This window comes from Heterodontus francisci, chromosome 46, assembly GCF_036365525.1.
Source record: "Heterodontus francisci isolate sHetFra1 chromosome 46, sHetFra1.hap1, whole genome shotgun sequence".
Classification (NCBI taxonomy): Eukaryota; Metazoa; Chordata; class Chondrichthyes; order Heterodontiformes; family Heterodontidae; genus Heterodontus; species Heterodontus francisci.
Window position 1 is genome coordinate 14,217,565 of NC_090416.1, and position 26,790 is coordinate 14,244,354.

A 26,790-nucleotide genomic window follows, 5' to 3' on the forward strand; every position below is an offset into this window, starting at 1 on the left:
AATAGCCACCTCAAAGATCATCTGGCATTATTCACAGAAGAGCAGGGGGAAGTTCTCCCACTGTCTTGGACAATAATTATTCCTCAACCACCATCACAGTGTTGAACAATGCAACTTGATGACCATTTGCCATGCGAGAACATCACTGCCTCACAAACCATGTCAATCCATCACTTGTGCTTGATGTCGTTCTGGTGTGCCAAAAGGCAACTTGTTTCTCTCCGGCTTGCACCCCCAAATTAAGACTGCACCCCTTTAATCTTTTCACTTTAATATATCCTGCCAGTTTTATACCCTCTTTGCTGAAATTTGCAGATAATTGCCCCTGTAGACAGTTTCCGTCCTCTGATACCCTTGCCCATGCAAGCCCTGACTAAGAGCAGTGGCAACCTATTCCACTGTGTGAGGCATCACAATGGAATCTGATCTTGAAATCAAAGCCTTTGTGCTTTCCAGCAGGAGAGTGATCAGGAACAGGAACCATGACCGATTTTTCCTTGTGAATCCAGGGTTTTGGAGCTTATCTAAAACCACTCAACTAACTGAGACCAGAATGGGACATCACCTGGGACAATCCTGGTTTGTTTGTGGCTCAGCAACACAACAGGTGTATTTAACCACTGACACGCCCACTACTCCAATTGGTCATTTACTTTAATCTGAGCATTTCTATCATTTTCCTTAAACCCAATTTCCTTTTACCTCCAAGAAAACCACTTATAATGTCAATAGGCATGTGTCCTGATTAAAAACAAGAAATGCTGGAACCACTCAGCAGGTCTGGCAGCATCTGTGAAAAGAGAAGCAGAGTTAACGTTTCGGGTCAACGACCCTTCTTCGGAACTGACAAATATTAGAAAAGTCACAGGTTATAAGCAAGTGAGGTGGGGGTGGGGCAAAAGATAACAAAAGGAGGTCTTGATTGGACCAGGCCACATAGCTGACCAAAAGGTCATGGAGCAAAGGCAAACAATATGTTAATGGTGTGTTGAGAGACAAAACATTAGTACAGATTAGGTGTCAATACACTGAATATTGAACAGAAGGGTCACTGACCCGAAACTCTGCTTCTCTTTTCACTGATGCTGCCAGACCTGCTGAGTGGTTGCAGCATTTTTTGTTTTCATTTCAGATTTCCAGCATCCACAGTATTTTGCTTTTATTTTTATGTGTCCTGATTAGTCGGTTTCCGTGTCAATCATGATTATCTCAATGCCCATTGACTAATTTTGCCATCAATCACGCCCTACCTTGGCTTTGCGCGTTCCGATTGGCCTGAGCCACTGTCAATCAGTTTGCCCGCCAATCAGTGGACGCCCCTGCGGTCGGAGAGCAGGACCGGCGTCATGACGCAGCACGTATAGGGGACACAGACGCAGTGCGGCCGGAATGTATCAATGTGTGCCAATGTATCAGTTGTGAGGGAGCAAGTCCTAGGCAGCAGGGAGCAGGGAGAGGGACATGGAGTCTTTCTTGAGGGGCTGCAGAGCCGCTTTAAAGGTGAGTTTGCGTAGGAGCTGGGGGTTTGGGTTGGCTGCAGTGTGTGACCCTGCCTGGGGGGGGAACTAGGCATCTTGGTTTTAACTGCCCAGCTCGGTTGCAGCAGGAGCACCCAGCTTGCCCCTTAACCCTGCTAGGCCACCCCCTTCAGATGTTGCATTGCCCCTTCTCGGCCTCCATAAACTTTAACTCATCCCAAAACTCTGCTGTCCCACCGTATCCTACGGAGTCCCATTCACCTCGCAACCCACACCCCCGCCTGTGCTCACTGACCTACATTGGCTGCTGGTCCGGCAACGCCTCCAATTTAAAATGCTGCAGATGCTGGAAATCTGAAACAAACCCCCCCCCCAAAACGGCTGGAAAAACTCAGCCGGTAGCTCCACAGTTGCTGCCAGACCTTCTGAGTTTTTCCAGCACTTGTTTTTGTTTAAAATTCTTATCCTTGTTATCAAATCCCGTTATGGCTTCTCTCCCCTCCCTATCTGTAACCTCCTCCAGCCTTGCAAGCCTCCAGGATCTCTGCGCTTCTCCAACTCTGGTCTTTTGTGCGTTTCCCCCCCCCCCCCCCCCCGATTCCCTTCCCATGATTGGCGGCCGTGCCTTCAGCTGCCTGGGCCCTAAGCTCTGGAATTCCCTTCCTAAACCGTTCCACCTCTCTCTGCTCCTTTAAAGCTTTTGATCACCTGCCCAAATATCTCGTTATGTGGCTCTCTGTCAAATTTTGTCTGCTTAACCACTCCCTCTTCATCACTGTGAAGTTCCTTGAGATGTTTTGCTATGTTAAAAGTGCTGTGGAAATGTAAGTAGTTGTTGTTAAACACTTCTCAAATGGTAGATGCACTATGTGATGTGGCACTGCTGAAGAATACAGTTCATGTTCTCCTGTGAATTGTACGGTAACTTGAGTGAAACCCCTTGTACTACTGTACAGGAGCTTCTAGTTTTCACTGAAAGATACAGAGTGTAATGAGGGTTCTGTTCTGTCACCTTTGCCTCCTGCTGTTTACAGAGAACCTGCTGATTGTAGTGCTCAATTATATGATCTGATTATGCTCCTGGAGGTGTTTTTACTGAGGTCAAAGCACTGTGTAAATACAAGATTTGTCTGTGACTTTAGGAGATGATAGGAAGGAGCCAGGATCTCCTTGGATAGTGCTAAAGTACAATGTTGATCTGGGATGTTATATGCACAGCAGAATAATGAGCATAGGAGGCTATTCAGCCCATTGTGCTTGTGCTGTCTCTTTGAAAGGGCTATCCAGTTAGTCCCCATACAGGCCCCCATCCCCCATTCTTTCCACATAGCCCTGCCAAATTTTAATTTTCAAGTATTTATTCAGTTCCCTTTTGAAAGTTACTATTGAATCTGCTTCCACCGCCCTTTCAGGCAGCGCGTTCCAGATCACAACAACTCCCCCCTCTAGTTCTTTTGCCAATTATCTTTAATCTGTGTCCTCTGGTTACCGACCCTCCTGCCAGTGGAAACAAAGTAGACAGGAAAAACCCACATAATTTTGAACATCTCTGCTCGAAGGAGAATAATCCCTGCTTCTCTACTATCTCCATGTGATTGAAGCTCCTTCTCCCTGGGGGATTAGCAGTGTGTTGCGCATTGTGTCAGAGGTTGCACAGGTTTATAACAACAGGAATGTTATCAATAGGATGAGGAAAGGGTGACACTTAGAGGAAGTTTTACATGCAAAATTGTTACTATATTGCTAGCTGGCCTCCTGTGGCGTTGCTCAATATGAGACAAAGATCACACATCCCTCCGCTGGCGTATTTCGTTGTCACCTGAAGGTTAAAGAACAGTAAAGGCTTGTACAAGGGTACTGAGGTGCAAACAGGCTGTCAGCTTGTTGAGGCTCTTTAAAAGAGTTAATATTTGAACTCTGCAAACTTGAGCTTTTTATCCATTCACAGGATGTGAGTGTCGCTGGCAAGGCTAGCATTTGTTTCCCATCCCTAATTGCCCTTGAGAAGGTGGTGGTGAGCTGCTTTCTTAAAGCACTGAAGTCCATGTGTGTAGGTACATCCATAGTACTGTTAGGAAGGGAGTTCCAGGATTTTGAAGGAACGGCGATATAGTTCCAAGTCAGGATGGTGTGTGTCTTGGAGGGGAACTTGCAGATATGGTGTTCCCATGCATCTGTTGCCCTTGTCCTTCTAGGTGGTAGAGGTTGTGGGTTTGGAAGGAGCCTTAGCAAGTTGCTGCAGTGCATCTTGTAGATGGTACACACTGCAGTGGTGCAGGGAGTGAATGCTGAAGGTGATGGATGGGGTGGTGATCAAGTGGGCTGCTTTGCAGCTCCAACAAAACACAAGAAGTAGGACAAGCATCCAGGCAAGTGGAGAGTATTCCATCACACTCCCGACATATGCCTTGTAAATGGTGGAAAGGCTTTGGGGAGTCAGGAGGTGAGTTACTTGCTGCAGAATTCCTAGCCTCTGATCTCTTGTAGCCACAGTATTTATGTGGCTGGTCCAGTTAAGTTTCTGGTCAATGGTAACTCCTAGGATGTTGATGATGGGGGAATTCAGCAATGGTAATTCCATTGAATGTCAAGGGGAGATGGTTAGATTCACTTGTTGGAGATGGTTATTGCCCGCCACTTGTGTGGCGTGAATGTTACTTGTCACTTAGCAGCCCGAGCCTGGATGTTATCCAGGTTTTGCTGGATGTGGATATGGAGTACCGTTAGTTTCTGAGGAATCAGTCATGGTACTGAACACTGTGCAAACAACCCCACTTCTGACCTTTTGATGGAGGGAAGTTCATTAATGAAGCAGCTGAACATGGTTGGGCCTAGGACACTATCCTGAGGAACTCTTGCAGTGATAGCCTGGGGCTGAGATGATTGGCCTCCAACAACAACCACAACTATCTTCCTTTGTGCTCAGTATGACTCCAGACAGTGGAGAGGTTTTCCCCTGATTCCCATAGACTTCTTATTTGCCACGCTTGGTCAAATGCTGCCTTGATGTCCAGGGCAGTCACCTTCAGCTCCCCTCTTGAGTTCATCTCTTTTGTCCATGTTTGGATCAAGGCTGTAATAAGGTCTGGAGCCGAGTGGTCCTGGTGGAACTCAAACTGAGCGTCACTGAGCAGGTTGTTGCTGTGTAAGTGCTGCTTGATAGCACTGTCTATGACACCTTCCATTGCTTTGCTGATGATTGAGAGTAGGCTGATGGGTAGCAATTGTCCGGATTGGATTTGTCCTGCATTTTGTGGACAAGACAAACCTGGGCATTTTTCACTTTGCCAGGTAGATGACAGTGTTGTAGCTGTACTAGAACAGCTTGGCGAGAGAGGTGACTAGTTCCACAGCACAGGTCTTCAGCACAGTAGCTGGGATGTGAAGTACTTTGGGACATCCTGAGATCATGAAAGGCGCAATATAATTGAAAGTTCTTTCTTTGACTGAGGGAATGTTGCACTGGCAGCGGATGAGATGTTAAACCAAGTCTCTGCTGCATCATTTGGATGGAACTATTACCAGAAGGCTGGGGGAGTTCTTCCCCTTTTCCTCAACAACAACAACAATAATTTGTATTTATACATTGCTTTTAACATAGTAAAACATCCCATGGTGCTTCACAGGAGCATTATAAAGCAAAATTTGACACTGAGCCGCATAAGGAGATATTAGGACAGGTGACCAAAAGCTTGGTCAAAGCGGTTGGCTTTAAGGAGTGTCTTAAAGGAGCAGAGAGAGGCGGCGATGTTTAGTGGGGAAATTCCAGAGCTTAGGGCCCAGGCAGCTGAAGGCACGGCAGCCAATGGTGGAGTGATGGGAATCGGGGGATGCTCGTGGGAGCAGAATTGAAGGAAGGCAGAGGGCTGGAGTAGGTTGCAGAGAACAACACCTCAACTGGCACACGTTTGTCGGGAAATTGCTGTCAGGTTCCTGATAACCTGTGTAAAAACCACTTCCAAATTAAGTCATTGCGTGAAGGGGTTTGATGTGATGAGGCCCCCACGTCAATTTGTGTATCTCACTAGAATGGGGTCACGTTGATACCCTGCTGACTGAACCTTTAACATGATGTTCCAGCTGGATGGGCTGCCAATCTGCCAGCCACATACCAGAGTGCGAGAGAGAGATCACAGATGTTAGACCCATCTGGAAAGTTCTGCTTGTTTATTTGGTCGTGTGAGGGAGTTCCTTCTTGGCTTGGAGGCCAGTTGAAGTACAAAGTGGTTTGGCAGCACTAAAAGAGCTTGCATTTAGGTAGCGCCTCTCAATCTTGGGATGTCCCAAAGTGCTTCACAGCCAATGAAGTAGTTTTATGAAGTGTTAGAACGTCGGAAATGCAGCAGCTCAATTTGCACACAGCAAGCTCCCACAATCAGCGATGGGATAATGACCAGATTATCTGTTTTAGCGATATTTAGTGATTGTGGGATAAATATTGACCCAGGACGTGAATTGTCACAAGGTACTTAGCCCCCTACTATCCCCTCCCAAGAGTCAGTGAGGTAATAGACTCAGTGCGTTAACAGGAAGAGCACTGATATCACAAAGGCTCGACCAACTAAATTAAACATTTAAATAATGAGTTTGAATCAAAGTAACAGCCACCAGGCCTCACTGGGGCGGGGATCTCCTCCTGTGGATTGTGTGGTGCCTTTGTCTACTGTGCCAGAGATCCTTTCGACTCCTGGTTTTTAAATCCTAGCTTCCCTCTTTTTTTTTTAATTGACTTTCTGCTTCCACATGTTTTGTGCGGTTTTCTTATTTTTAAAAAAAAGCTGCATATTTCCTTTGCCCTGAATGTTGCTGAGATCATTGAGGGCTTGGGCCAACCTCGTGATGCGAAGGAGTGGAATTTGCTCAATTGTGATGTCTAGATCACTCGAGCTCTTCCTTATAGTTAATGGTTTATTGACGATGACTCAGCTCCCTCATAACCTAACTTCTCCAAACTGGTTTCTCTGAAGTCAGCCAGTGGAACCCGAGCTGATTTCTACTTATCCTGTCTGTGTGAAATATTGACCCCCTTGGCAGCCTGTAGCATACCGAATTGCTGTAAAGAGGTGATTCAGACATTGGCAAGTGGGTTAGGAGAGTGAAAACGGGGTCGTGAAGGTAGATTTCAAGGACTTTCTTGAACGTGGGGAAAGAGAGGGAGCTCTGGTGTGAATGGGGGCAAGGCGGGCTGAGGATCAGTCCCCGTTGGAGCTCTCTTGTCTTTGAGTCAGAAAGTCACAGGCTCGAGCCCCATGCCAGAGACTTGAGCGCATAATCCAGGCCAACACCCTCAGTGCCGGTACTGAGGGAGTGCTGCACTGTTGGAGGCCAAGGCCCCATCTGCGCCCCCCCCCCACTCCTCAGGCGGATGTAAAGGATCCCGTGGGCACGATTTTGAAGACCAGGGAGTTCTCCCCTCAACCAACATCACTATAAAAAAAATTTTAAAAATGATCTGGGTCATTATTACATTACTGTTTGTGGGAGCTTGCTGTGCGCAAATTGGCTGCTGCATTTCCTACATTACAACAGTGACTACACTTCGCATGTTCTTGATTGGCTGTTAAGGGGTGTCCTGAGATCATGAAAGGTGCCATAGAAAAAAGGTCTTGGGAGAGAGGAATATTTGGAGCAATGGGATAGAGAAAGATTGGAATTAAGAGCACAGTTAGAGGTAAGAGACTGATGGAAGAGAGATTCTGTCTTTAGTCTGTTCAGATATTGAGGTGTCAAAAAAACTAGAAGCCTTTTTGTGTTGGGGCACAGCCTGAGTATACAGTCAACATGCATTAGAGGTGAGATGAGGTTACTTCAATTAGTTTTGACACCCTGCCTTCTATCACTCCCACCCCCGCAGACCCAGAGGAAGCTCCGTGACCTATATTTCTTTTTAAATAACATAATGGAATTGATCCTTTCTGTGGCAGGAGTGAAGTGGGATTGTTATCCTTTTGTTTTTAGAAAGAAAGACTTGTATTAATACATCAGGTTAAATGACCTTGGGATGTCTCAAAGCACATTACAGCTGATGGAATAATTTTGAAGAGTTGTCACTGTTGTAATGTAGGAAATGCGGCAGCCAATTTGCACACAGCAAGATCCCACGGACATCAATGCGATGATAACCAGATCATCTATTTTTAGTGATGTTGGTCGAGGGATAAATATTGGCACCAGGACACCGGGGAGAACTATTTCTTTTCCTCCACCCCCCCCCCCCCCCCCCCCCCACCCCGCTCCTTTTCCAATAGTGGCCGTGGGATCTTTTACATCCACCTGTGAGGGCAGACGGGGCCTCGGTTTTAATGTTTCATCCGAAAGATGGCACCTCCAACAGTGTAGCTCTCTCTCAGTACTGGCACTGGGTGTGTAGATTTTTGTGCTCAGGTCTCTGGAGTGAGACTTGAACTCTTGTGAAAGGTTCTTAACCTGCTGACGTACAGTTCCAACGGGTACTGGTGCTTCGCCTAAGTTGTGGGCATGTCTGAGGTGATGCGAAGCGCGATTAAAAATGCCAGTTCTTTCCTTCATTCTCCTTTAACTCTTCCCCAGTAGTTATTGGATGAGGTAGAAGTGTCGCTGGAAATGGTTGGCAGCGAGAGGCAGTCTCAGCTCCTGCTCTTCCGGTGGAATGGGAACAATTGGTGGCAAACATATGAACTAGGAGCAGGAGTAGGCTATTCGGCCCGTCGAGCCTACTCTGCCATTCTGTAAGATCATGGCTGATCTGTGTGTGGACCCAACTCCACTTCCCTGCCAACCCCTGATACCCTTTGACTCCCTTGTTTGTCAAGAATCTGTCTACTTCTGCCTTAAAACATTCAACGACCCTGCCTCCACTGCTCTCTGGGGAAGAGAGTTCCACAGACTCGCAACCCTCTGAGAGAAAAAACGTTTCTCCTCGTCTCTGTCTTAAATGTGCTGGAGTGGAAATAATGGGAGCTGGTGGGTGCAGCATTCCTGGTGCGGGCAGTTTAAAGGCCAGCTCCTTGGCAGGGCTGGCATTCCGTGAGCAGAACAAAGATCCCATTTGTCATTAACGTCCAAGGAAGCTGAGCTCAACTCTTGTCCCCGACTCTCGAGCTTAGCGCTTGGTGACAGACTGTCAGATGCAAAGTAAACATAATCCCCTCTGCTGATTTCAGTTGCTTAATACAATGCCCAGTCCAGTATTGAGCCGAGCAGATTGGGAAAGCCCCAGATTTTTATTTCTAGTGTGTACTGGATTAGCTCATCTCCTCTGGTGTGCCTCATTTTAGCTTTAGTTTCCCCTGGGCTTGAGGGAGTTGGGGGTGGGGGGGGGGTGGAAATAATCAGGCGGGGTTCCCACTCCCGATTGTTATCCTGTGACCACTGCTGGAAAGCCTCTGTCGTGTCAGGCGAGGTTTGGGCTCAGTTGTGATACCACGCTCGGTTGAATGGCCTCCAGACACTTGCAGGACCTTTACCTGGGGATGTGGGTGGTTCTGGGGGGAAGGGGGGGGGGGGGGGTACAAAACAAACTCCCAGAAGGTGCCCAGCATCCATGGATCTGCAGGTGCTGACGAGGGCAGGGGAGGGAGACAGACCTGCGTTTTATATGGCGCCTTATTTTCTCTCTGTCTCTCTCAAAACATCCTGAAATGCAGTGACTTTTATTAAGGATAGGAAAGTCCCACAAAGAGATGAATGACCAGACTTGACTATTCCAATGCATTCCCGGCTGGTCTCCCACATTCTACCCTCTGTAAACGTGAGATCATCCAAAACTCTGCTGCCCGTGTCTTAACCCGCACCGAGTCCTGTTCATCCATCACCCACCCCCTGTGACCTACATTGGCTCCCAGTTGAACTATGCCTCGATTTTAAAAATTCCCATGCTTGTTTTCAAATACCTCCATCACCTCGCCCCTCCCTATCTCTGTAATTTCCTTCGAGATCTCTGCGCTCCTCTAATTCTGGCTTCTTGCACATCCCCCAATTTTCATCGCTCCACCATTGGCGGCCGTGCCTTCAGCTACTTGCACCCTAAGCTCCGGAATTCCCTCCCTAAACCCCTCCACCTCTCTCTCTCCTCCTTTAGTGCTCCTTAAAACTGACATCATTGACTGAGCGTTTGGCCATCTGCCTTAATGTCTCCTTATGTGGCTCAGTGTCACATTTTGCTTTATAATGCTCCTATGAAAGGTACTATATAAATAGCTGCTGTTGTAATAAGAGTCAGGGCAGTATAGGGGCAGTGATAATGAGATTGAGTGGCAGTCATGCTTATATTTTTCCATCTTTGGTTTTCCTTGTTAAGACATAGCCTTTCAGAGTGAGATTTTGCCCATGCAAATGTCTGAAAAACACTCACAGCCTCAGGAAATCATGACCAGTACAAATGACTTTTTTTTTTCCATTCTGTCCATTCCTGTTCAAACATCATGTGCTGATGTCTTGAAGGGGACTGGGAACCCAGTCCAGAGAGCATAGGATCAGAATGAGTGGAAATAGTTAACCCAGGATGATTCAATGCCAGCTGTGTGTATGTTAATCCAGCTCCCTCAAGCTGCTGGGCTCAGTAACCCTTTCAAGTCAGAGTTCATAATAAGTGTCTGATTAAACAAAGGTACTTGCATTTTAATTTGCTCCGTCCAGTTTAATTGATTTTTTTTTAAATTGTCTTTTTCTTTTTTGGGTCCAATTCACCCAAATTCCTGTGATTTGTGTGAATCGGGAACATAGGAACATTCAGCCTGAGCCTGTCAATTTGATTTTGGATCTCGACTTCGTTTACCCGCCTTGGTTTCATATAAACCGGTTTAAAAACACAACAAAAGTCCATCAACCTCAGTTTTGTAATCTTCAGTTGACCTGGAGGGTGAGTGCTTGTCAGGCTGTTCATTGGGCAAGCTCTCCTTCTCCCCCATCTCGGTTAGATCCTAGATCTGTCTGCTGATCTCAGCCGGGTGGTGTTGGGCAGCGCTAACACTGGGCCTGAGCACTTCGCGAAAGGGGAGGAATCAGCCGCAGTTTCTCGCTCCCAAACGTGCTCCAGCGCAGTGAAATGTGAATGTGGATGCAGCTGCATTTCTGCAGTGCCTTTCTGTGACCTCGGGGCATCCCAAAGCGCTTTGTCGGAATGAATAGGAAATGCGGCAGCCAATTTGCTCACAGAAAGCTCCAACAAACAGCAATGACCAGATCATCTGTTTTTAGTGATGTTGGTTGGGGGACAAATATTGGCCCCAGGAGAGCTCCTCCACCCCCTCTCCCCCCCACCGATCCTCCAATAGTCGCCGTGGGATCCTCTACGTCCACCCGAGGACAGATGGGCCCTCGGTTTAATGTCTCATCTGAAAGATGGTGCCTCCAACAGCACTCTCTCAGTGCTGCACTGAAAGTGTCCAGCATGAAGCCTCTGAGGTGGGACTCGAAAGCATGACGTCAGAAGCAAGAGTGCTACCTACCAAGCCATGGCTGACACTTTGAATGGGATGGGGGGGGGGGGGGGGGGGTGCGATCAGGCCCAGTAGTTTTTGGAAAGCATGCGGCAGCACTCTGGCTGGAGGTTGAATACACGCAGTTGAATAGCAGCGGGCGTGTACGCGATGACAATCTGTCTGAAAGGGTTGACAAGTTGTTGACAAGTCTTTCCTCATCTGTCAGGTTGATGGTGGTGGGGAGGGGGGGGGGGATCATTTGTTTCTCCCTGCGCAAGGGCATTCATCTGCTTAATGTAGGTCAGTGTGCTGTGACCAGCTGTTCTCTGTCTCTACAAAGCACTGAAGAGGCAGAAATGAAACTGAGCTTTTCTGTGATTAGATAGTAGATGCAAAGTGATTATTGTTTTAGGATTGACTTTGTCCGGGGACGACAGTTCTGATGTGGCAAGAGTGGAGACTGATCCGTGCCCTAGACTTTTTTCTTTTATTCATTCACAGTGTGTGGCAAGACCAGCAGATGTTGCCTATCCCTAATTGCCCTTGAGAAGGTGGTGGTGAGCTGCCTTCTTGAACTCCAGCGCAGTACTGAACGTGTGCTGCACTGCCTGAGGTGCTGTCTTTTGAATGAGACATTAATCCGAGGACCTTGGGTGGATGTAAAAGATCCCATGGCACTATTTCAAAGAAAAGCAGGGGGTCCTGGTCAACAAGTCTCCCTCAGGCAACATCACTAAAACTGATTATCTGGTCATTTATCACTTTTCTGTTTGTGGGAGCCTGCTTTGTGCAAATTGGCTGCCACGTCTCCTGCGTTGCAACAGTGACTACAATTCAATAAAGTGCTTCATTGGCAGCAAAGTGCTGTGAAAGAAGCGAATAATAGGGAGAATTCTCCTGCTCCTCTTCAAAATATTAGCCATGGGATCATTTACATCCATTTGAAAGGTCAGACAGGGTTTAATATCTCCTCTGAAAGACCGCTACCTCCGACAGTGTGGCAGTACCAACACTGGGAATGTCGGCCTGGAATGTTGGCTGAAGTCTCTGGAGTGGGACTTGAACCCGTGACCTTCTGACCCAGAGATGAGAGTGCTACGCACTGAGCTACGGCCAATAGCTAATACTCCCCTGAGATCCACGCGCGAGCTTTGAAGTGGGATGCCTGGGTTGTTCCCCTGCCACCCGCTCTTCCCTTCTTGGTTCACAGGCCAGTTATAGTATCCGTGGCAATACCAGTGATCAGCAAGCACGTGGACGAGACTTGGGCCCTTTCTGATTGTATTGCTCAGAGAAGGAGAACGCAATTTTAGTGTGTTCCTTATCGTGCTTTTCTCTTTCAGCTGTGTGAGAGGGGAGCCCCGGGAATACATGTTGTGCTGGGAAACGAGGCTTGTGATCTGGACTCCATGGTTTCTGCCATCTCATTTGCTTACTTCCGAAGCAAGGTCAGTGAGCAACATAGACACACATGCACATTTTCATCCTTGTTTTTCAAATCCCTCCGTACCCCATGCAACCCCCACTCTCTTTTTCTCTCTTTCTGCCCCCCCCTCCCCCCCCACAACAACTCCTCCCTATCTCTGTAACCTCCTCCAGCCTCTACAACCCTCCGAGATCTCTGCGCTCGTCCGACTCTGGACTCTTGACGATCACTGATTTTCCAACGCCCCGCCATTGGCGGCCGTGCCTTGAACTGCCTGAGCCCTAAGCTCTGGAATTCCTTCCTTAAGCCTCTCTGTCTGTCTCTCTCTCCTCCTCCTCCTTTTAAGATGCTCCTTAAAACCTACCTCCTTGACCAAGCCTTTTTGTTACCTGTCCTATTATCTCCTTATGTGGCTTGCTGTCAAATTTTGACTGATTTAACGCTCATTATGAAGTGCCTTGGGACATTTTACCACGTTCAAGGTGCTATACAAATGCATGTTGAATAAGCCACCACCTGCTTAGAGGATGTTGTTACAGTTGCAGTATCCCTCAATCAACATTGCTTTAAAATAATAAACTGATGATCGAAGTCATTATCACATTGCTGTGTGTAGGATCTTGCTGTATGCAGATTAGCTGCCACACTTCCTACATTACAACAGCGACTCTGCTTCCAAGGCTGTAAATGTGCTTTGGGACAACTTGAGGTTGTGAAAAGCGCTGGATAAATGTTCTCCAATTTGAATTAGTCTTGTTGGCGTCCAGCGCAGTGGGTCTTGGGCCATCACATAGGTTTCTCAATAATTAAAAGAAAAAAGAATAACTTGTTTCGGCTTGAATTCCTTCTTTTATAGACATCACTGGACAAGAAGGCTGTGTTTGTGCCCATCTTGAATATTCCACGCTCGGAGTTTCCTTTGCGCACTGAGTGCACTTTCCTCCTCCGGGAGAACCACCTTTCCGAGGACCTCCTCATATTCCGAAACGAGATCGATCTTCACGGGCTGCACAGGGTTGGCCGACTGACCCTGACATTGGTCGATCACAACGTCTTACCCAGGTACTCGAAATCGCGGTTCTGTTCCGAGGAGGGGGCGGGGGAATCTGAACGAGGAGGAGTTGTGACTGAGTAAATTAGGAGGAACTGTTTCCATTGGCCGGAGAACACTGATGTAAGATAATTGGCACAAGAACCAGAAGGGGAAATGAGGGGGGAAAAAGGTTTACGCAGCAAGTTATTATCCAATTCAGACCCCTTGTGCATCCACCGTTGGTGGCTGTGCATTCAGGTGCCTGGGCCCTAAGCTCTGGAATTCCCTCCCTAAACCCCTCCACCTCGCTTCCTCCTCCTTTAAGATGCTGCTTAAGACCGACCTCTTTGACCAAACTTTTGGTCACCCGTCCTAATATCTCCTTATGTGGCTTGATTTCAAATTTTGTTTGATAATGCTCCTGTGAAACACTCTGGGATGTTTTGCATTGTTTAAGGTGCTATATAAGTGCAAGTTGTTCTGGAATGCACTGCCTGAAAGGGCGGTAGAAGCAGATTCAATGGTAGCTTCCAAAAGGGAACTTGAAAAGAGAATATTTGCAGGGCTATGGGGATCGAGAGTGGGACTAATCGGATAGCTGTTTCCAAGAGCCGGCTCAGGCACAGTGGGCCAAATGGTCTCCTCCAGTGCTGTGTGATTTCCTTATGAAGGACGGAAAATTCCTCTGTCGGAAGACGACAGACTGATGATGTCCCTCGGTGATTAACGGCCTCCGAGCAAAACCACTCTAATCTGAAGGTCTGTGTGATTTTGTTAGCTGCTTGTTGGGGTGTGATGTTGTCCCACTTTTAAAAAAAAAAAAAAATTCTTCTGAGAGGTCGTCAATGCATTTAGGACTGCTAGAAAGTTTCACTACTAACAGAAGTGATAAATATGGGATGGGGTTCTGTTTGAGCGTAGTAGAGACAATACTGGGGTGGGTGTTTTATGGGACAGATGCAGGAAGATGGGCTGAATGGCTTTCTGGTGTCAGCCTTGTTTCAGTGGGTAGTGCACACTCTGGCCCCTGAGTCAGAAGGTCGTGGGTTTAAGTCCCACCCCAGAGACTTGAGCACATAATCCAGGCTGATGCTCCCAATGCCATTACTGAGGGAGAGCCGTATTGTCGGAGGTGCTGTCTTCCGGATGAGATGTTAACCTGAGGCCCTGTCTGCCCCCTCTGGTGGAAGAGGGGGGAGTTCTCCCTGGTGCCTTAGTCGTCAACACCTAAAACGGTGATTTATTGCATTGCTGTATATGGCAGCTTGCTGTGTGCACAAATTGGCTGCTGCATTTCTTGCCTTACAATGGTGACTCCACTTCAAAGCGTACTTGATTGCCTGTAAAGCACTTTGGGACAGCCTGAGGCAGTGAAAGGTGCTGTATAAATGCAAGTTCTTTCGTTCTGATCTATCTCCTATCTTGTGACCTCACGATCAGGAACTAGTCCTGCAGGAACTAAGGGTTTGTTTGCGAGCTGTTAGTGTACTAATGCTTGGGGTTTGCTCTTTTCGATGCGCATTTACAGTATTTCTCTTTCCTTTGCCCTAGAGGTGACGCAGCCCTGGAGGAAGTGGTGATGGAGGTGATCGATCACCGACCCGTGGAGCGTCCTTTCGCCCCTGGCTGTGTAGTAACTGCTGAGCCCGTGGGGTCCTGCACAACGCTGGTGACTGAACGGATTGTCCAAAGAGCACCTGATATTCTGGACAGGCAACTCGCTTACATACTGCGCAGTAAGAATTCCATTGGGATCTCTGATTTGTGGATGGGGGTTTGGGTTTAATTTCGAGGGATGGGAAAAAGAGAGAAATCAAAGAGAATTGGTGAAGAGGAATCTACATATGGGTTCAATATGTTTTCATTTCTTGTTGGGAGGCCATAAATATAAGATAGTCATTAATAAATCCAATGGGGAATTCAGGAGAAACCTCTTTCCCCGGAGAGTGGTGAGAATGTGGAACTCGCTACCACAGGGAGTGGTTGAGGGGAATAGCAGAGATACATTTAAGGGAAAGCTGGATAAACTTGAGGGAGAAAGGAATAGGATAAAGGATATGCTGATGAAGAGGGGGTAGGAGAATGTCGAGGAGCATCAAGGGTAGGATGAGGCTAAAAAAGGAAGCTCGTGTGAGATACCGAGAGCTCAATACTGCAGAAAGCTGAGAAGATTGTAGAGAATTAAAAAGGAAATTAGGAAAGCAAAGAGAAGGCATGAAAAAATATTGGCAAGGAAAATGCAAAGTTGCTTTGTAAGTACATAAATAGCAAAAGGATACCTAAGAAAAGAAGAAGGCTTAATTAGAGACCAAAAATGTAACCTGTGTTTGGAGGCAGAAGATGTGGGCATAGTTTGTAATGAGGCGCACTTTCTGTAGGGGTGACCAGGTAGTGATCGGGAGTGGAAGCTCTGGCTGATTTGCTTCTGTCCCCTTCCCCCGCAGCCCAGGGTACAGAGACTATAGAATGGAATCATGCAGCACAGAAGGAGGCCATCTGGCTCATTGTGCCTGTCCATGGCAGGGTGGAATTATATTTTTTTTCTTTTGGGGACTGGGATCTTTTCTCTCGTACTAGGGGAGACCTAATAGAGGTCGTTAATATTCTCATATTCGTGTCATCACAAAGACCGTCTATTTCCACCTCCATAACGTCATGCAACTTCGCCCCCATCTCAGCTCATCAGCTGCTGAAACCCTCGTTCGTGCCTTCATTACCTTTAGACTTGACTACTCCAATGCACTCCTGGCTGGTCTCCCACATTCTACCCTCTGTAAACTTAAGCTGGATAAACACATGAGGGAGAAAGGAAGAGAAAGATATGCTGACGGGGTGAGATGAAGAGGGGGGTGGCGAAGAGGCTTGGTGTGGAGTGGCATGGATGTGTTGGGCCGAATGGCCTGTTTCTGTGCTGCAAATACTTTTGCAGCAATTGTTTGGCATTGAAAAGGGAAGCAGACTCCTACATTGTTTGTCTGCTCCAGGTACCATTGTGCTGGACTGCATCAACATGGCTCCAGAGGCTGGGAAAGTCACGCCAAAAGACGTTGAGTATGTTGCCGCTTTGGAATCCAGATTTAGTGATCTCCCGCCCAGAGCTGCTGCGTTTGACTCGCTGCAGAAAGCCAAGTTTGACGTCAGCGGTAAATATCTCTTGTTGCTGCCCCGATTACTTGGGACTGATTGCAGTGGGGGGGGGGAGAAACAGAAAAATGTTGGGGAATGCAGGAGGTCCCATCCGAAGCATCGGTTTATTTTCCTCTTTCGGCCCTGGCTCAGTGGGTAGCTCTCTCCTGCCTCTGCATCAGAAGCTTGTGGGTTCGAGTCCCACTCCAGAGACTTGAGCACAGAATTCAGGCCGACACGCCCAGTGTAGTACTGAGAGCACGCTGTTATGATGTAGAAAAGGCAGCCAACCTGTGCACAGCAGGGTCCCACAAACCGAATAATGACCAGATCATGTCTTTCCATGAGTTCTGATGAAGGGTCACTGACCTGAAACGTTAACTTTGCTGCTTTTTCCACAGATGCTGCCAGACCTGCTGAGTATTTCCAGCATTTCATGTTTTTATTTCAGATTTCCAGCATCTGCAGTAATTTGCTTTTGTTTTTCCATGATGTTGTTGAGGGATAAATATTGGCCCCAGGACAGAATTTCACCCGCTTCTCCTCTTCGAAATTGTGGCCGTGGGATCTTTAACATCCACCTTTGAGGGAAGACGGTGCCTTGGTTTAAATTCTGTACCAAAAGACGGCACTTCCGACAGTGCAGCACTCCCTTAGTACTGCCACTAGGAGGGTTGGCCTGGATTTTGTGCTCAAGCCTCTGTAGTGGGACTCGTTCCCACAAGCTTCCGACTGGTGAGAGTTCTAACCACTCAACCACGGGTGACACATATTTGAGCATAAATAGAAATTGTTGAGGGGGAGATGCAGTGAGGGAAATTCTCACCCATTGATAAAAATCGCTTTGTTCTGTCTAGAGTTGACCACCGAGCAGATGCTGAGGAAGGACCTGAAGGTTCTGTCTGGCGGGGATCTTCATTTGGCCATCAGTGCCGTCTACGTGAAGCTTGAGGTAGGAAAGTTTAGCGGATCGGTCTCACTGCTCTCTTCAAACGCAGTGGAGTTTGAAGTAAGTTCTCTCGTTCTGAACTCCATCTCAAGCTGGCAATGTGTGCAAACCTCAGGATGGGTGTATTGGCCTTGGAGGGGGTGCAGTGCAGATTCACCAGAATGCTAAAAGGGTTAAATTATGAGAGCAACTTGCATTCTCTACATTACAACAGTGACCACACTTATCGCTACAGCGCTTGGGACAACCTGAGCTTGTGAAAGGTGCTGCATAAATGCAAGTCTTTCTTTTAGAGACCAGGCTTGTATTCCCTCGAGTATAGAAGATTAAGGGGTGATCTAATCGAGGTGTTTCACATGATTAAAGGAGTTGCTAGGGTAGATAGAAACTATTTCCTCTGGTGGGGGGGGGGGGGGTGAGTGGGCAGAACCTTAAAATTGGAGCCAGGCTGGACAGGGGTGATGTCAGGAAGCACTTCTTCACACAAAGGGGAGTGGAAATCTGGAATTCTCTCTCCCAGAAAGGTGTTGAGGCTGGAGTGGGGCAATTGGAAAATTGCAAAACTCAGATATTTGTTGGGTAAGGGGATTAAGGGTTAAGGAACCAAGGAGGGGAGGTGGAATTAAGATATAGATCAGCCATGATCTAATTGAATGGCGGAACTGACTCGAGGGGCTGAATGGCCTCCTCTGTTCATCGCCTTCTCAAGATGCAACTGAGGATGGGCAATAAATGCTGGTCTCTCTAGCAATGCTCACATCCTGAGAATGGATTGTTAAAAATGTAAGTGAATTTTGGGGGAGGAGGGGTTCAGGCTGTTTGTGGTGCACTACATAGTCGAATAGGCATGCCACTCTGTAGTGGGAGCGCACAGGCTTCACTGTGTCCCACCACCATTGGTGTCACGATACGTAGTTTGACTTGATCAGCTTTGACAAATCGAGTTGACTTCCCTTCTGAACTTTCACCCTTTCTCATAGGATTTACTGGCACGCCCTTGCTTGAAGACGGGGTTTGAAGAATTCTGTCGGGAGGGTGGCTACAACGTTCTCGTTGTCATGACGATCTCCTTCAGCGAGAAGAACGAGCCTTTCAGGCAGTTGGCAGTCTACAGTCCTCGCAGCGACTTGAGAGAGTTGGTACGTTTTGAGAGAATGCGTGGGGGCTGGAAGGCCAAGTGGCCTATCTCAGCCTGCGGAAGGATTTGGAGAGCCACTCCCCACCTGATCCAGGGTCAGCTTTGCAGCTCAGAATTGGGTGTGGTGGGGAGGAGGAACCTTCTGGGGTTCCTGCTCCTCATTACCACCCAGTGGCGTCTGTTGGGCAGTGTGTGTGTGGGTGGCTGGATCAAGCTGGGTTTGTGCTGCTCCCCCTAGTTAAATAGCTTGCATCAACAGGCTCAGGAGAGAATAGTGGCCATTTGGGAGATAAGGGAGTGATAGCTGGTCCTGACTGGACTTGATACCTTTAATTGGGAGGGAGTATGGCTGTGACTCAATGGGGACGAGAGGGTTTGATTATTATACTGGAATATGGAAGTTCACATACACATCTATAAAGGTGGTAGTAAAAGCAAGAAATTCTGGAAATACTCAGCAACCCTGGCAGCATCTGTGGAGAGAGAAGCAGAGTTAACGTTTTAGGTCAGTGACCTTTCTTCAGAACTGACCTGAAACGTTAACTCTGCTTCTCTCTCCACAGATGTTGCCAGGCCTGCTGAGTATTTCCAACATTTCTTGTTTTTATTTCAGATTTCCAGCACCCGCAGTATTTTGCTTTTATTATAAAGGTGGTAGGATTGTCAATAAGGCTGTTTTTAAAAATTTTTTTTAAAAAGCTGCGGGATCCTAGGTTTTATAAATGGAGGCATAGGGTACAAACGCAAGGAAATTATGTTAAGCCTTTATAAATCACTGGTTAGATCTTAGCTGGAGTATTGTCTCCAATTCTGGGCCCTGCACTTTCGGAAGGATGTCAAGGCCTTGTAGAGGGTGTGGAGGGAGATTTACCAGAATGGGACCAGGGATGAGGGACTTCAGTTAATGTGGAGAGACTGGAGAAGTTGAGATTGAATTGTTCTCCTCAGAGCAGAGAAGGTTAAGGGGAGATTTAATAGAGATGTTCAAAATTTTGCAAGGTTCTGATCGAGTAAATAAAGAGAAACCGTTTCCACTGCAGGAGGGTCGGTAACCAGAGGAGAGTGATTTAAAGTAATTGGCAAAAGAACTAGAGCGGAGACAAGTTTTCTTTTACACAGCGAGTTGTGATCTGCAATGCGCTGCCTGAAATTCAATAGCGGATTCAATAGTCCCTTTCAAAAGGGAATTGGATATAGAGAAGATTAATCTAAAACTAGGGGCCACCAATATAAGATAGTCACCAATAAATCCAGTAGGAATTCAGGAGAAATGTTTTTACTCGGGGAGTGGTGAGAACTTGCAACATAAACGTACCATAGGGAGTGGTTGAGACAAATAGCGTAGATGCATTTCAGGGGAAGCCGGAGAAAGGAATAGAAGGGTATGTTGATTGGGTGAGATGACGATGGGGTGGGAGGAGGCTCGAGTGGAGTATGAACACCAGCGGGTTATTTGACCTTGGGAGGCGTCACCAGAACTGAGGCTGATCCTCATCTGAGGTCCATAACTTTCAAAAGGGTATTGGCTATGTACGTAAAAAGGAAAAACTTTTCAAGGTGATGGGAGAAAGAGCTGGGAGGGGGGATTGGGGCAAATTGGCAGATTTTGTAGGAGGGAAATTAAAGCCACAGAGAGCATAGATTCACCAGATTGAAGGGCAGCTATTGTTTATGGAGAGATGGGGACTAATTCCACTGGAGGTTGAGAAGGCTGAGAGGAGATTTAATAAAGATTTTTTTTCAAACCAGGAAGGGTTTTTGATGGGGCGAAGACGGATTGACTAAAATCCTGTGGTTGGGGAGTCAATGACAAGGGAGCGTCATCAATTTGAAACGGTCTCTGAGTGTGAGGAGAAGGAGTAGAGAAATGACTTTACACAGAGGGTAGTCAGAGTATGGAATGCTTTGTCACAGTGAGTGGTTGAGGCAGAGACCACTGCACCTTTCAAGGGAAATGTGGTTATGTATTAGAACAGAGGGATTTTCAAGGCTATTGGAGGAACTGCTGCCCTCTGTGTTGTCAGTCTCTCTGATTCTGTGATTACAGGTGAGCTGCGTGTTGGAGGAATACGAGGCCCCGTCTCTTCAGTTGGCGCCGATGGAGAGCCCCTGCTCGGAGATTAGTGCCTATCACCAGGGAAACAGGCTGGCGTCTCGCAAGAAGATCCTGCCGATCATCAAGGACTTCCTGAAGACCCGGGAGGCAGAGAGGGCAGCCCCCGAGCACACCTGCCGAGCGTGGGATGAGCACAGCGCCTCGCTGGACGGCCGGTGTGCTGGGTGCACGGAGGATGTCCGCCATGAAGAGGAGGCCTATCTGCCTCCCACCCCCATGAACAGCCTGGTGGAGGGCTGCCCACTGGATGGCGGCCTGCCGAATCTGACGCCGGAGGCCATTTTGGAGAGGTTCAGTAAAATGGCTGCCGAGGGCCTATCGGATCGGGCCTCATCCGGATGTCACTAACCTGGGACTGGATTGGACGAGCTGATAGCTTTTCTTTGTTATTGTTGACGGAGGTGGGGCAGTGGGGAAGAGGCCATTTCAACTAGTTAGTGTCCCCAACCCTTGTGCCAGGATCCAGTGGCCCAGGCAGTGATTCATTCACTTCAGCTCTGTTGAGGCCTCTTTTTTTTTTTTTAATCTGTCACCTGGGTCAGGAAGCTCTAAGGTTCTGTCCTAGGTATCCCCGCCCCATCCCCTCTTGCTATTGAGCATCAGCCATCCGTCCATGCTTCCTGACACCAGGAGCTGGGATCAATTTCTGCTCTTCCATGCAATCCAACAAAACACGGAGCCTGAGCAGGCCATTCAGCCCCTTGAGCTTGTCCCAGCATTCATTGAGATCATGGCTGATCTGTGACCTAACTCCATATACCTGACTTTGCCCCCATATCCCTTAATACCTTTGGTTAACACAAATCTGTCAATCTCAGATTTAAAATTAATGATTGATCTAGCATCAACTGTCATTTGCGGAAGAGAATTCCAAACTTCTGCCGCCCTTTTGTGTGTGCAAGTATTTCCTAAGTCTCCCCTAGTGCTAGACTCTCCAACCAGTGGAAATACTTTCTCTCTAGCCTATCAGTTTCCCTTAATATCTTGAAAACTTTAATCAAATTTTCCTTTTAATGTTCTAAATTCCAGGGAATCCACCCCAAGCTTGTGTAATCTCTCCTTGCAATTCACCTCTTAAAGTCTAGGTATCATTCTGATAAATCTACGCTGTGCTTCAAGGCCAATGTATCTTTTACAGACACATAGGGGGCTCCTTCTTGGGACAAGAAGCTCTATGTTGATATTGGGTACTCTTGGAGGGGTGGGGGGTGGGGGGAAAGAGTCCTTAATCTTTTGCCTATCCACCTGAATCTTCTAGGGTTAGGGCAAAAGGGTGCATCCCCTAAGAGGAGAGAATGTGCCCCTCACATCAGGCAAACATGGGGATGGGCTGCTGCCTATATTAGGCTTCCAGGTTGGTCTAGATAAGCAGCTCCCAATTTCACTGACCACTCTGGGCATTTACTGAATGAGAGGTCAGGCACTTATTGACATGAAGGGTGGGATTGGTTTTGGGGGACACTTTTTTTTTTGCTTCCTCTGTAGATGCTGCAAGAGACCCACCTAGAAAGAGTCCATTTGGCCCATGGTGCCTGTGCCAGCTCTTTGAAAGAGCTGTGTGATTGGACCCTCTTGCCAGCCGCTCATTTCCCCCGTAGCCCTGCAGGAAATGTTCCCCTTTTGTTTTATCTTATTGGACTGTGAGGCAGGGCAAGGGGAAATCCGAATCACCTGGTACCAAACCCACCCACCCCCCCAACCCCCTTCCCTCCAACCACTTCCCAAAATTGCACAGGCTTCACTGTCGAGGTAAGGGAGAGAGAGGCCATAGGCTCTGAGTGAGTACTGTTGGTTTAAGCTACTTTAGGCATTTTCTTTGTAACTTCCAGAGCTACCAGATGCCAAGCTCTCGGAGATCGAGAAATTCCACTTGTCCAAACTCCAGGACCTGTGCTCAGTGTTGCGTTTAGGGGGGATTGGGGGGGGGGGGGGGGCGGTGTGGGGCAGGGGGATGGGTAGAGGGTCAAGAATCTGTACCTTTAGAATCTGACACCATATAATTTAAGCAATAAGATGACTCCAGTGTAGGCTAGGAGGTGTGGTATACAGCAATACAGAGCAGGACGAAGGCACGGCTTGATCCCTGGTCAGTGCTCAGTTAGCAGCCTGGCTTCAGCTCCTCTTGATCAGGACGGGGATGGGGGGATGGTAATCGCGATGCAGTGACTTCCCCCAGATGGATAGTGAAACTTCGGTGAGACCAGGGACCTTGGCCCTGATACACCCAGAGTCTAGTTTGATGTAAGAAAGGAGCGTCACTGGGGTGTGATCCGATGGAGCACCAGTGGAAATGTATCCCAGCGAAGCTTGGTATTTTTCGGGAGAATGGGAGGATCAAACGGTCAGCCGAAAGATAAACTTCTCCGTTTGCACGAGGGGCACATTGAAACCTATCAAAAGTCTTCCACTTGGGGAGGTCGCCTGGTTCTCCCATGATATTTCAGGATTTGAAACAAAAGTTTTTTTTTGTGTGTGTGTTTTTTGTGTAAATCGGTGAAACTATGCAACATTTTTTAAATTCTGAAGTTAAATTTTGAGTGTGAAAATCTGATTGTGTGGGATGGGTTTGCTTGTAAAATGCAAGCCTTTTTCAGGATTGAGTTTGAATCCACATGGAAGGTGTGTGACCCTGTCGCAGAGGGCCTCCATGTATTTTATTTGCCCCTCATGCCACCTCTTCTAGAGACACATTGACTCTTGTTCATTGAGACCCTCTTCACTGCCCCCTTCCCATCACATAGGAGCACAAGTGAATTGGGGAGCTCAGTGGAGTGTGGTATAGTCTCTTTTTTCCCCCCCAAACCACCACACCATGGTGCTATATGACTGAATTTTAAAAAAATACTTCCATGAAATGAGTATTGCTGGCAAGGCCAGCATTTTTTGCCCATCCCTAGTTGCCCTCGAAGGTGGTGGTGAGCTGCCTTCTTGAACCGCTGCAGTCCATCTGGTGTAGGTACACCCATGGTGTTGTTCGGGAGGGAATTACAAAGGTTTTACAGCACAGAAACAGGCCATTCGGCCCATCTGCTCTGTGCTGATGTTTACGCTCCATACGATCTTCCTCCCACCCCCTCTTCATCTCGCCCTATCAGCATATCCTTTGTTCCTTTCTCCCTCGTGTGTTTATTCAACTTTCCCTTAAATACGTCCATGCTATTTGTCTCAACCACTCGTTCCGCATTCACACCACTCAAGATGTTATTGCTCAATTCCAAATTGGATTTATTAGTGACGATCTCACAGCAAGGAAAGGAATCCCATTGCCTAATTTTACGTTCGATGCCCCATAGGGGTGGTTCAGACAAACTCGGAGGTCCATCTACGCCGACTTCAACATCAGTTATCAGGAAACAGTCACTGCCAGGCATGGAAGGTTGCTGTTGTATTAGCAGAGTGCACTCTGTCTTTTCGATTAGTACTCTCGCTTCCCAGGCAACAAAGAAACACAAACTATTCCTATGGCTCATGTGCAAGTCTGCGTCTAAACAACATTCATGTGTACGAGCCAATGATAAAAGGATTGCTGACCCAGTGATTATTAATTCAGCCATGGCACAGTCAATAACTGCAGCTCTTGCTCTCTCGCCCCTGAGTTAAACGGTGTGGGTTCAAGTCCCACTCCAGAGACTCCAGCACAATATCTAGGCTGATGCTAACAGTGCCAGGACTGAGGGAGGTGCTGCACTGTCAGAGGTGCCATTTTTTGGGTGAGACGTTAAACCGAAGAACCATCTGCCCCCTCAAGTGAACGTAAAAGATCCCACGGCAGCTGTTTCAAAGAACAGCCACAGGGGTGTTCTCCCAGTGTCCTGAGCCAATATTTATTCCTCAAACACTTTTTTTCAAAAATAAAAATCTGCTCGTGATCATATTTCTGCTTGGAGGAATCCTGCTGTGCATAAATTGGCTGCATTACATTACAACAGTGACTATACTTTAGAAGGTACTTCATTGACTCTAAAGCTTTGGGAAGCCCTAAGGTTGTGAAAGGCGCTATAGAAATTTAAGTTCTTGTCAAGGTACTGAGCCCCATCAAACTGGCGAAACAAAAGAGATTTACCAGAAGAAAACAATCCTTGATCAGATATTGATGTTTTAACTGTTCTATGAAGGACAGTGCTGGCAGATTTCATTATTAATTATTAATGACTAGAAGTTTGAGAAACTCTGTTAACTTTCTAGTTGTGTTTTTAAAAAAATATATAATGTTACAATGGCAGCAAAAATGTCGCTGGAGGTAATTGATTTTCCTAATGTGTTAGCAGATGGCGTTTGAGGACGCTGGTGCGTGGTATTACCACATGGTGAGATGGGCATGATTGCCCTGACGCGGGGCTCCGATCGCAGGTGCAGGTTGCTGTGTTTGAGGTGGGGGTAAAGGGGGTGTGGGTTGGTGGGATAGGGGGTTGGGGGGGTGGAGTCTGGGAGAGACAGTCATATCTGGGCCCTGCTTATACATCTTCAGGCAGAAGGCTTGAGAGCATGCCACAGAGGCAAAAGGGATAACTTGGAGGAAAATGAAAGGATTGGTGTCATAGAGCAAAATGCAGTTAATTTTTAAAAATGAATTAAAACCAATTAACTATACAAAATATTCTGTCAAGTGTCGCTTTCTTTACAGCTCTGTTAGTAGCTATGTTTAACTCTGGTTTAATTAGATCTATGACTTGTGAGTTATCATGGTATCTGCTGTGTTGAGTGGGAAAAGGTCACAGACCTGAAACGTTAACTCTGCTTTTCTCAACACAGATGTTGCCTGACCCGCTGAGCATTTCCAGCATTTTCTATTTTTGTTTCAGACCCCATCAACAGTAGTATTTTGCTTTTGTGACAGTTACAGGATGGTTTTGGTTTAGGAAGCTCAAGGAACAACACCTCAAGGCACTTTACAGCCTTCCAGCCTCAAAATCAAGTTAGAACAAAGAACAAAGAAAATTACAGCACAGGAACAGGCCCTTCGGCCCTCCAAGTCTGCGCCGATCCAGATCCTCTATCTGTTGAACAATTTCTGATCCCATTTTTTTCACAAGCAGCTGTTGGTAATGATTCTACTACCATTCACAACTAGAGTCAGAGGAGTGCAACCTCCTCTAGACCCATCTTTTGTTTCTCTACTTGTCCCATTACCACCCCCTTTTTACCTTTAACCATCGTTATTTTTATTGTCATTTAATCTCTCCTGCCTTCCGCCCAATCATGCACCTTCCCTTCTGTTCTTTCCTCTCTTCCCCCACGTTCACCAGTGCCCCTTTAGGGAAACAAATCTGTCGTCCTTACCTACTCTGGGCCTATATGTGACTCTAGTCCCACACCGACGTGGTTAAGATTAGATTAGAGATACAGCACTGAAACAGGCCCTTCAGCCCACCGAGTCTGTGCCGACCATAAACCACCCATTTATACTAATCCTACACTAATCCCATATTCCTACCAAACATCCCCACCTGTCCCTATATTTCCCTACCACCTACCTATACTAGTGACAATTTATAAGAGCCAATTTACCTATCAACCTGCAAGTCTTTTGGCTTGTGGGAGGAAACCGGAGCACCCGGAGAAAACCCACGCAGACACAGGGAGAACTTGCAAACTCCACACAGGCAGTACCCGGAATCTATGCTCCTCCAATTCAACGATTGTTGGTGGAGCGATTAAAGTCGGGGATGTGCAGCACAGTTAAAAGGCTAGTGAAGAGTCAAGCATGCCTTTAGCTGCCAAGGACCTAAGTTCTTGAATTCCCTCCCTAAACCCCTCTGCCTCGCTCTCTCTGCTCCTTTAAGATGCTCCTTAAAACCTGCCGCATTGACCAAGCTTTTGGTCACCTATCCCTAATATCTCCTTAGGGGGTTCGCTGTCAAATTTTTGTCTAATTACGCTCCTGTGAAGTGGCTTGGGACATTTTACCATGTTAAAGGCTCTATAGAAATGCAAATTGTTCTTCTTTGTTGAAATGGCCTAGCAAATCAGTTGGTTGTATCAAACTTGCTTCAACGAAAATGAGAGTAAATCTGGATGGAGCACTGGGCTGTGACATAGGCAGCAGATCTGGACAGGACCAAGGCAAGGCACAGCCCAGCCCAACAGACCCTGCAAAGTCATCTCCACTTAAACCCCCTGCCT

General features: G+C 47.2%; 1 protein-coding gene across 2 annotated transcripts; it reads left to right on the forward strand.

Moving 5' to 3' along the window:
- The first annotated feature begins 1,355 nt into the window (after positions 1-1,355).
- On the forward strand, positions 1,356-25,262 carry prune (prune exopolyphosphatase). Of its 2 annotated transcripts, none has more exons than XM_068022821.1 (8): positions 1,356-1,500; positions 12,223-12,327; positions 13,162-13,367; positions 14,890-15,074; positions 16,323-16,481; positions 17,322-17,416; positions 18,394-18,552; positions 20,599-25,262. In XM_068022821.1, exons 1-8 carry the CDS (start codon positions 1,462-1,464, stop codon positions 21,013-21,015), a joined length of 1,365 nt encoding a protein of 454 aa, XP_067878922.1. In that variant the 5' UTR covers positions 1,356-1,461; the 3' UTR covers positions 21,016-25,262. The 2 variants fall into 2 exon arrangements, with proteins under 2 accessions (XP_067878922.1, XP_067878924.1); XM_068022823.1 differs by lacking the exon at positions 1,356-1,500 and adding an exon at positions 1,861-2,302.
- Positions 25,263-26,790: the final 1,528 nt, after the last annotated feature.

What these genes read in the sequence shown, in the direction of transcription:
- prune (XM_068022821.1), top strand. Translation starts at nt 1,462, where the DNA reads ATGGAGTCTTTCTTGAGGGGCTGCAGAGCCGCTTTAAAG. An exon ending in TTGCTTACTTCCGAAGCAAG is followed by an intron (nt 12,328 to 13,161) that starts GTCAGTGAGCAA and finishes CTTCTTTTATAG; the next exon opens with ACATCACTGGACAAGAAGGC. An exon ending in GATCACAACGTCTTACCCAG is followed by an intron (nt 13,368 to 14,889) that starts GTACTCGAAATC and finishes CCTTTGCCCTAG; the next exon opens with AGGTGACGCAGCCCTGGAGG.